Raw genomic sequence first — 11,154 nt, 5'->3', positions numbered from 1 at the left:
TTACTTTATTGTGTTTTCTTTACTAGATAGGCAGTTCCAGAGGAGAGCACCTGTATCTGTCAGTCTCACTTACTTGCAGAGAAGCTTGGCTCCACACCAAGAATGCTCAGTAAGAACAGCATATACGAATTGAAGGATTGAACGCCCGCCCACTGACGAGCCTGGCCTTGTGGGCAGAGTGCGTCATACTGGCGTCGCGCATGGTTCACGTCACTTCCTACCGGAAGATCTCTGGAACCCCTCGGATTCTTGTCATCTCTCAGAATCCCTCCGTCGTGACGATGGCTCTGCCGCCCTTCTTCGCCCCGGGTCGCCCGGGCCCGCCGCCCCTGCAGCCGCTGCCTCCCGCTCCCTTCGGCTGTCCGCCACCGCCGCTGCCCTCCCCGGCTTTCCCGCCGCCTCTTCCCCAGCGGCCCGGCGCCTTTCCGGGGGCCTCTACCCACTTCCTCCAGCCCCCGCTGGCTCTGCAGTCCCGGGCCCCCGGGGAAGCCTCCCGTGGCGGCGGTGGCGCCTTCTACCCGGTGCCGCCACCACCGCTGCCTCCGCCGCCGCCCCAGTGCCGGCCATTCCCGGGAACCGAGGCTGGCGAGCGCCAGCGGCCGCCCCCTCCAGGCCCGGGGCCTCCCTGGAGCCTGCGCTGGCCTGAGGCGCCACCGCCCTCCGACGTGCTCGGGGATGCGGCCCTGCAGCGCCTGCGCGACCGGCAGTGGCTAGAGGCGGTGTTCGGAACCCCGCGGCGGGCGGGCTGCCAGGTGCCGCCGCGGGCCCCCGCCGGGCCCAGCCTGGGCGAAGTGCGCGCGCGGTTGAGTGGGGCTCTGCGCCTGGTGCGGCGGCTGCGCGACCTGGGTCAGGCCCTGCGTGAGGCCGAGGGCGACGGCGCGGCCTGGGTACTGCTGCACGCCCAGGCCGCGCCACTGCGCGCCGAGCTGGCCGAGCGACTACAGCTGCTGACCCAGGCCGCCTACGTGGGCGAGGCGCGGCGGAGGCTGGAGAGGGTCCGGCGTCGCCGGCTGCGGCTTCGCGACAGGGCCCGGGAACGCGAGGCCGAGCGGGAGGCGGAGGCCGCGCGAGCCGCAGAGCGCGAGCAGGAGATCGACCTCTGGAGGGTCAAGTGCGTGCAGGAGGTGGAGGAGAAGAAGCGGGTAAGAGCAGCGTATGCCCACGCGGGGAGGGGTAGTGCTATTTGGAACCTGAAGAGGCGCGAGGCTTTGCGCTGTCATTTCCCAGGAATTAAAACAAGCCTCTTTTTCCTCATCCATAAAATAAATAGAAAGCTTACCTTTCCAACCTCATACTCATATTGTTTGGCTGTTAATGATGTACACAACACAAGTGCTCTAGGTGCACTGCAAAGTCCTGTAAACACAGAGTATAGGATTATGCAGTGGTATTGCAGGAATGACAGATCTGTCTCCTCCTACGTTCTGTCCACTTACAACATTCAAGCCTGGGCCTTATGCGTTGTACTGTTACAGGTGATTTTCAGAATCCAAAATATATACAACTTGGGGCTTTGTCTCAAGGAACATACATATATCTTAATTGGCTGATGGGGCAGTAGTGATGATTTCCCCAGGACTCCTTTGTTTATAAGTTTTAAAACGCATATCCTCAGGTTCAACAATGGTGTTTTTGAGCACGTAACTATATTCTAGGCACTATGCTGAGGTCTTTACATACGCCAGGTTTTGAAGCTTGTAACAGTCATGAGAGGTAGGTGGTATTATCCCAATTTTACAGATTAGGAAATTGAGACATAGGTTAGTTTACCAACACCTACACAACTAGTTTGTGGCAGTTCCACTCCTGATTTGAGCCCTGGTTGTCTGATTCCAAAGCCTGTTGATCTCAAACTCTTAAGTAGGGGCCACAGTGAAACTGGAAATTGGTCGAAACGTTGTTTAAGGCATTCTCATTATTTTTTACTACCTCTTGGCACTTCCTCCTCCCTCTATGCTCCATACCAGCTAGTGTGGCTCCCTCATCCTCTTTGTGACGGCTGCTGCCCTGAAGTCTGATATAACTCCCCTCTGATGTGTATATTGATGGCGTGCTTTGTCTTCACACCCCCAGGAATATCAGTGCTTTAAAGGAGAATATTAGAGGCAACGACTTAATCTAAGGGAGTTTGAGACAGTTCAACAGACTTTTCATGAGGGCTTATTATGTGCCAGGCCCAGTGCAGGGTGCTCGAAATACGGAGGAATAGGACAATACGACGAATAGGACAAGCAGTGCTTGTCCTTAAAGGGCTTAAAGCCCCATGGGGGATCATGTCTGTACAGCCTGGTGTGTATTAGGATTTCAGCTGTAGGTGCTATAGAATGTTTAATCCATGCGAAGTGTCAAGGAATCCTGGATGATATAGCAACATCTGAATTGAGTCTTGAAGGACATGTCAAAGCCAGGTGGAAGTAACAGGTGCAGTTCCAGGCAGAGGAAGTTACACAAGCAGAAGAAACAGCACAGTGTGGCTGCAGTGGTGGAACTACAGGTGCTTATTTGACAGATGGGAAGGAGAACTTTAGGCAAAATGACTCTCCCTACCATCATGGCAAGGCTATTGGAGACAGTCCTGAGTAGTGGCTTGAGGAACCAGTTATTTTATATACATTTGAAGTAACTTAAGAAGAGTAGGATAGGGTCTTCATGTGTCCGAAAGGCTTTCAGGTCAAAGAGACCCTTGGAACTTTCGAACAATGGGGCACAAACTATATGTAGATTGTCAATGAGAGCTTTATAGAGTTCTGGGCTGTTCCAACCTAATTCTTTATCTTCCATGCTAGTTGGAATCTTGGGCCCAGGAGTCTGCATTTTTAACAAGAAAGCCCCAATTTAACAAGGTAAATCAGATGCAGATGTCCCTTGGAACACTCTGAGAAACTGAGGAAGAAACAAAGACCAGCAGCCACATGGAAGCTGCAAGGAGAATAGTCTCTTGGTTGGACCAGTGTAGAGGGGAGTTGTGCCTGGCCTATGGAATTGGGGTGTAGGTCCAGGAGATTCTCTCTAAACCTGGGGCTGTCTGATCGCCTGAACTCCTTGCTGGGCAGCTCATCTCTGTTGTAAGGTTTTTCCTAATTCTAGGTTTCATGGGCTCTCTGTCTCCTCCAGGAGCAGGAACTTAAAGCTGCTGCTGATGGTGTCTTATCTGAAGTGAGGAAAAAACAAGCAGATACCAAAAGAATGGTGGACATTCTTCGGGCCTTGGAAAAACTGAGGAAACTCAGGAAAGAGGCTGCAGCCAGGAAAGGTAACATAGCTTTACATTTCTACTTGTATTTCTTCCTGTCTCCTTTTCTTACCCTTTCTTTTCTCTGGTGTGACCCACCCCCACCTTCCCCAAATTTATGAAGGAAAAAATGCTTGATATTTCATTATTTTCACCCAGTGGGGTAACTAAGTTTGTTAGTACCTCAGTACCTCAGAACTTTTAAAGTAGGAAGCCTCAGAAGATGTTTAGCCCTTGGTAGTTCCCCAGATTGGAAAGAGAGGCACATGTGGAACCCACTGCACTGTCTTTCTCTTGACTCATCATTCCCACCCCAGGCATTTTTGCCACATTTTTCTGAGGGATGTTGGCGAAGCTGGTCAGCTTTGCCCATATGTCAAGGTGCAAGTTGTTCCATCCTTACTTGGTGCTTCAGAAGGTGTGGGGAACTTGGCATGCTCCTTCAGATACATTCAAACCTGAAGCATTGATGTTTGAAGAGGTAGGAATGGTTGGATGGGGCAGGGAGTTCCATGCTGTCTGCAGGGATGTCTCCCGTGTGCATGAACGTCTCTTCTGGGCTCAGAACACTTACGTGGTCTCCTCTTGCCTCTAGGGGGAGCACTGGTTTTGTAGACGTTTCCCCTATTGTGCCTTCCGTTCGCCTGTGTGGGGTTTTGCCCGTGCGGTTCTGTTCGTCCCAAGGGCGTTCAGCGCCATCTTTGCCGTTTTAAGCCCTCCCTATTCTACAAAAGGACATGCAGACGCACCGTCCTCCATCCTTTCCTGACTTGGGCGGAGGTGACCTCCTGCCCCTCCTAACTAGCTCCTGATGTGGACTACATGCTGCCTTCTTTATGTAAGCCATAGACATCACCATGGATCTTTGAGAGTATACAAATTAGCAAGAACCATGATAGCAAATGATTTCCTCTGTGTGTTTTAAAATATAAATGAAAACTGTGATTCAGACCCGTAGAAAAGTTTTGTCAGGATATGTCCATTGTGCCTTTAGCCAGGCTCTTTTATTAGCTAAATGATTAGCTTCTGCATGCTAGCCTTTAGAGTGGTGATTCAGGTTCAGGCCTTATAATCAGATGACTCCATAGGGCATTCATGCATCAGGGAGGAGTTTGCATCTCCTGTGTCTACCCATATTATTCCTGATGAGAACGCAAAGCCTGAGGGCTGCTACTTAATATTTCCCTACCTCATGTCTTCTGTGAGGTGGGTGGTCTGAACTTTTGCCAAGTGCATTTACCAGCATCATTTCGCACTGTTAGTGTTCCTCACGTTGGGCCAAAAGAAGGAGGAAATTTTAAGAGGAGTTACGGTCTATAAAGATAAATAATGTATGGATGTGAATGTAAAATGATTTGGTAACTTGCAACTTGTTGCATTGTATACTTAGAAAACAAACAGCTTTTTAACTTCTTAGGGCATGTGCACCTCCCAGTAAGTGCTGAGAGAACGCGGCTGGATATGTAACCATGTCAAGGTGTTTTTTGAGAGACCTCTCGGCTACACTTCTAGCTGAGGGGAATCACTGAAACATTATAAGCAGAGAGTGAAATGATGACAAAGATCAGTGTTGGCAGATCAGAAAAAGGTTTGGAGCATCAAGTAGGGAGGGTGAAAGAGACTGAGAAGGCAGTTGGCTGGGCAGGGATCATATGGGAGTGTGAACTAAGGGTCAGACAGTGAGTTGGAGAAAAATACATGGATTTGAGAGATAGGAATAAAGTAGAGACAGAGTGTGTGTGTGTGTGTGGGTGGGTGGATTGAAGTCCGTGCCTTGGTTTCCTCATTGGTAAGAAAGGAATAATGATAGTACTCACCCATGGGGTATTGTGATGATTAAATTAGTAAACATGCACAACGTGCTGGAAACAGTCATGGCACATACTAAGTGCCATATAAATGTGTCATTATTATTTTTATTATCAAATAATATAAAGATTGAGAAACGTTCCTAGGAATTAGTACCCCAAAGAGCATGAGTGACCTATGTTAGGTACGTTGCAGTGGAGTGCTATTGGCAGAAGCCAACTAGACTAAAGAGAGACAAGGAGTTAAAGACAGTGAGTTCAGCTTATTAAAAGTTTGCCTGTGAAGAAAAGGAGAGAGCAAGACCAGCTTCTGACAGTTTGTCTGCGTTGGTGGTAGTGGAGGTAGGGAGAGGGGTGGTAATCTTAGGGTTATGGGAAGAAGGTGAGCATTTTAAGTGTTGGTTGAATGAGTCAGTAGAAGGAGAAAGGTCCAAGGGAAGCAGGAGGGATAGTTGACTCAAGGCCCTGCAGGATGTAGGGACATGAACCCATTTTCCATTGGAATGAAAACAAAGGAGACAAGGATGGATAGTAATGTAGATAAGCAAAATGGAGACAGAAAGTTAAGGGATTTCCTGCCTGATGGCCTGTTTTCTGTAGGAAATAGGTAAGATGGTTGGCTGAGAGTCAGAGAAGGAAAGCTTTAGGAGAGCAGGGAAGGTTGGGAATAACTGCGGTAAGCAATGAGTGAGGGTGGGAGCAGGGAGGTGCTGTGGGCCCAGCACTGGGTCCTGCAATCGGATGGCTTCCAGGGAGGACTCTGCAGCAGCAGGTAAGCACAGAGCCCCTGGGGTTTTGCTTCTGGGTGACCACAGGTTTCGGTGAGGAGGAGGAAGAAGGGTGGAAGTGGATGCATTAGGTCAGAGCTTTTAATAAAGCTAACAGAGACTCAAGAAGATTAAGTTGAGCCTTGAAGATTGGTTAGAATTTACAAATTCTAAGCAAATTTATACTGTAAGTTGAACTTGTGAGGCTGCTCATTAGAACACAGATGTTGGAGTAAGAAAAAGTTTTATCTAAAATGTCATTTGGTGGGTAAGATTCCTCAAGTGAGGAACAACCTAAGACAGGCACAGTCACAGGGGGGCCATCAGGTGAGAAATTGGGGATCAACAGAGGTGAGGCTTAGAACCCCACCCCCCCTGTTTTGAGAGAAATCTTCTGCATCCGTGGATGTTTTGTTGCCCTTGTTTAGCTTGGATCAATACTTAGTCTATAGGCACAGACCTGATCATCTACATTTGCCCTCTTACAGCACTAAACTATGTTTTCTACCTTTATCTTGCATCTACCTACCACTTCAGCATTTTATTAAAAATAATAATAACAATAATAATAAGGGAGAAATGTGGGATTCACATATAAATCAAGTATAAAAATCAAACGAATATTCATACTTGACCTGATTGTTTATAGCTCATGATGCGTGATCAAAACCGAAAGTTTCTGTGACGACTGCCCTTGCACTGTTCACCATGTAAGAACTTACTCACTATGTAAGAACTTGTTCACCATGTAAGAACTTGTTTGTTATGCTTTAGAAGATTGGAGACTGTTGAGAACTAGGCTTGGGGTGGATTAATGATTGTGCATTGAGTCCCTTATACAGAATTTTATTGTTGTTAACAACCATTTGATCAAAAAAATAAAATAAAATAAAATAAAATGTCATTTGGATCTTTCTGCGCAGGAGTCTGTCCTCCAGCCTCAGCAGATGAGACTTTTGAGCATCATCTTCAGCGACTAAGAAAACTCATTAAAAAACGCTCTGAATTATACGAAGCTGAAGAGCGAGCCCTCAGAGTTATGCTGGAAGGAGAGCAAGAGGAAGAGAGGAAAAGAGAATTAGAAAAGAAACAGAGGAAAGAAAAAGAGAAATTTTTACTTCAAAAGCGTGAAATTGAGTCCAAGTTATTTGGGGATCCAGGTAAGTTCCTCTGTAACCAGTGGAGAAAGAAGAAACTAGATTGACAGCCCTTTTCCTCATGGGTGTTCTTCACCTAAGCTAAATGACACCTTGAGGATTTGAAATTCAGCACTGTATCCTGGAAATCATGGATAAAGATGAAACAGATTCATATTGTCATAGGCTCAGTCACCTTGCCTTGAGAAATACACTCTAGATATAAAGCATGATGATGTGGTGTTGTGCCTTCTCTTTTTCAGATGAGTTCCCGCTTGCTCACCTCCTGCAGCCTTTCCGACAGTATTACCTGCAAGCTGAGCACTCCCTGCCGGCGCTCATCCAGATAAGGTCAGGGGGCACTCTCCATGTCACCTTCCCCTTACGTAGCAAGATGCCTTTGATAAAGTGCTTATGTTGTTGAGGTCTATTACTGTGTCCTTTTAAGTTCCTTATGGGCTTTCATAATGTTTCCAAGTTTCAAGGAAGCCACGTTTTATTTAGTCCTTGTGAATGTTAGAGAACTAGATGTCCCTATTTTAACAGGTGAAGAAATTGAACCTCAGGTTATGACTTTCCCTTTGTATTATCCCATGCTACAGCTCTTATGATCATATAAAGTATTGGCTTCCTTTCCCTAACTCTCTCCTGCTGCTAAACAGACCAAGGAAAAGAACCCTTCCTCTGTGGTTTTTGCCTGTGGAAACTTAAGACCCATGCTGACTTGTGAGTTCTTGGGCAAAGCCAGGAGAGCTAGGAATAAGGAGTTTCATCCTGACCTGCAGTTACTGATGAGCTGGGTAAAGTTTTCAGCTCTTAGGATCTTACTTTCCTCACCTATAAAATGAAAATGGTGGGCTAAAATGTGGCCTTCAAACCTTAGTAGTGGTTCTCTTCCCAAATGCAGTCTTTTGAGAAATAAGTTTATAAAGACAATTAGAATGAATGAATGGGCTCTGTAGGCAGCTTAAATTTGCTAGTGACTGAAATTACTTGGCTTTTAAATGCTTCAGAGCATCTACTTGGAGTCTAGGGGTCTTCAAAGCCTGGCTTGGAAATCACTGACCTAAGTGGTCGCTGATGTTCCTTCCAAAGTTTCAGCAATGCTCTTTAACATATCAAGTTTGTGTTCTGGGAAAAATATATTTCTGGCTAATAAACAACTTTTAGCTTTTAAATACAGTACAGTCGATTCTCGTTAGTCACAGTAGCTAGGTTCTGTAAAGCCAGAGTCTGAATTGGAGAATACTGAACTGCTGCTCCTAAGATTATATAGGGTTAGCTTCCTGTGAGCCTCTGGCCACAAATTTTTGTCAATTGATTGATACATAACATTTTTGTATGTATATTTTTTTAAAACACCTTGCTTAATATATATGGTTGATGCATTAACATTGAACTCATGGCTGACAGCACTGTAACTCATGGCCTGAACATAGCTTATCTAGCATGCATATATTCTCCATATGGCATATCATAGCCTTCTCAGACTGCCAGCACTTCATCACTATACTTAGGGGCCATTTTAAATAAATTGCCATAAAAAGCACAAAAGTGTGAAAAACATGATACTATGTAGACCATGAGGACAGTTGTTTATAATATGAGAGCTGAAAACAAGAAGGCAGAGTGGCACCTTATTTGACCTCACCTGGGCATGTGCCCATTGGGGTTACAAATAAATTTTAGTGAATAGGTAAGTTTACAAATACAGAATCTGCAAATAATGAGGATCAACTGTATATTCATTATTTTGTTACCCATAAGATGATAAGTTCTGAGTTTTTCTGCTTTATTTAAGAAATAACACTCTTTTGCATAATGCTTAGAAATCACTTCAGTGGACTAGTACATCATTCATTTGAAAGCTAAGTGCTGAAATAGAGTATTTAGTTGCTGAACATCTTGCTTGGAATAAAACCAATAAATAATTGTTCTGCAATGTTCTTATTAGGCATGATTGGGATCAGTACCTGGTGCCATCTGATCATCCCAAAGGCAACTCCGTTCCCCAGGGATGGGTCCTTCCCCCGCTCCCCAGCAACGACGTCTGGGCAACCGCCACTACGCTACATTAGTAAAGATGCCCCAGGAGTGCGGTCCAGCCAGGGCTCCTCCCAACTCTATGTGTTAGTGATGCCGCCATCTTCTCGTGCTGTAGACTAAACCACAATCTCTCCACTCCCATGTCGCATTTCCCTACCCAGAACTTGTTTTCCTTCCGTGTTCTGTGCTGGTCAGAGGTGCCTCTTGAATCAAGAGATTAATGTGGTTCTTCAGGAAAGGACCTAGGTGAACTGGGGTTACTACCATAGGCAGTGGCCTTAGTTCACCAAATTTGCCTCTGTTTTGAGGGGCTTGGTCCAGAGTGACTTGTTAATTTACTCTTACTCTCCTTGTGTGGTGATGGGTAAGTACACCCCCTCCACTCAAAACAGGTGTGCACTGGATAGATGTAGCAGCCTTTCTCCTAGTCCTGAGTGAAGGAAGCTTGACAACCTCCTCACCTTCCTACCCAGAGAGCCCTCTAACTTCCAGGAGGAAAGTCAGACATGCTTTGTCTTCTGTTTTATGAATCCCACTTGGGGCGCAGCTTGAGAGGCTGCAGACTGCAGGCTGGACTGCCATAAAAGCTGATAGAAAACCTGGAGAGTACCTGTACCCAGCACTGGATTGTGTTTTAATGGACGATGGCTGCTTTTTCCCCATGTTAGAAGGATCTTAATGAAAGCATCTGTGTTTTAAGTTCCTAACGGTTTAGTTGTTCACGGAGTCCCCAAGGATAGAAATTAATTTCCCTACGGGAGCAGGACCTTAACTTCACTCAGTCACATTGAGGGTGGGGTTTGGTATAGCTGTGAAATTTTCTTAGGATCTCAGGCTTCCAAAAACACCCATGTAGTTAAACCTGGGGAAAGCAGGTAAAAATAATAAAATTTATTTTCTTGTATTCATTAATAAATGCTGTTGTGCTTGGAGATAATCAGTTATATAACACACCAGGTTTTGTTTCAGTTTGTTTTGCCTTTTGTCATTTATTGTGTTATTTATATTTCCAAAAAGCTAAATAAATAAATCATCTTTATTTTTTAGTTCGAGCCTTTGCTCCCAGTTTGTTGTTTCCCAGGTCACTACACACACTTTCACATTGATGAAACATGTTTTTTACCCTAAAATTCACATTTATTAACTAGACATTTGCTACAGGAAGAAGGATCTCAAGCACCAAACTTTGTGGAATCCAACTCAAGAGCACCATCGACTCTGGAAGTGGTTTCATGTAGTAGGAAGCTCTTGGCTGCAAGATGCCATCACCTTTGTACTTCTTCATTGTTTAATTTGCACTGTTAAATTTATATGTTACACATTAGAGAGTTAACAAATAGGGCATGACCGCACTCCTCCAAGGTTGTCTAAGCTCATGAATCTTAAACTCTTGAGTTATTAGCCTCACTAACTACATCGCCATGTGTTCCCTTTGGTTATAATCTCCACCATTTGTTCTGTGATGAGATGCAGGAAGAGTAGAAATAAAAGATGAATTGTGTAATGTCTTTTCGGTGTCCAGACAGACTTGCCACTAAGATACCTGCTTTGATGGTGGGCATAGTATGTGAAGTAGGGATCCAGGGAAACTCAGGCCACAGAACCCAGGAGAAAGCATTCAACTTCAAGTGGAAATACTATCCCTCTCCTCTCATTCAGCATCTACACAGTTTTAATAAAGTGAGCATCATTCTTGTGATTTGGTTTGGTGAGTTTCCCTGGTTTATTGCCTCGTGCATGTTGGTGGCAGCCCAGGTACTTCCTGGGTTTAAAGATAAGTTTGTTTAGGGAATTATACTTCTGAGAATACAGTGTCATTGTATTCTTATCCTAATCTTTTTTTTTAATGTGGAAAATTTCAAACATACTCAAAAGTAAAGAGTAGTATATATTTTTTCTGTATGCCCATTATAATGCTTCAAGTAATTGCTCATGGTAAATCTTGTTTCACCCGTACCCCCACCTCTGGATTATTTTGAAGCAAATCACAGACATATTACTTCATAAGTATTTCAATAGGTAGCTTTAAATGATATTTTTTAATTTAACTCCAGGGCCATTGTGCACCTAAAGAAATAAATGACTCCTTTATATCAAATATCCAATCTCTGTTGAAATTTCCTTATCTTGTGTGTTTTACACTTGGTTCAAGATCTAGCTGCGAT

General features: G+C 45.1%; 1 protein-coding gene across 1 annotated transcript; it reads left to right on the top strand.

Moving 5' to 3' along the window:
• Positions 1-204: 204 nt before the first annotated feature.
• Positions 205-10,041, top strand: PDCD7 (programmed cell death 7). Its single transcript, XM_073212004.1, has 5 exons — positions 205-1,142; positions 3,115-3,253; positions 6,731-6,967; positions 7,207-7,294; positions 8,898-10,041. The coding sequence occupies exons 1-5, from the start codon at positions 282-284 to the stop codon at positions 9,019-9,021; spliced, it is 1,449 nt and encodes a 482-aa protein (XP_073068105.1). The 5' UTR covers positions 205-281; the 3' UTR covers positions 9,022-10,041.
• The last annotated feature ends 1,113 nt before the right edge of the window (positions 10,042-11,154 follow it).

Source organism: Manis javanica, chromosome 8 (genome assembly GCF_040802235.1).
Source record: "Manis javanica isolate MJ-LG chromosome 8, MJ_LKY, whole genome shotgun sequence".
Taxonomy (NCBI): Eukaryota; Metazoa; Chordata; class Mammalia; order Pholidota; family Manidae; genus Manis; species Manis javanica.
Note: the sequence above shows the minus strand (reverse complement) of the source record. Positions and strands in the feature narration are given on the sequence as shown.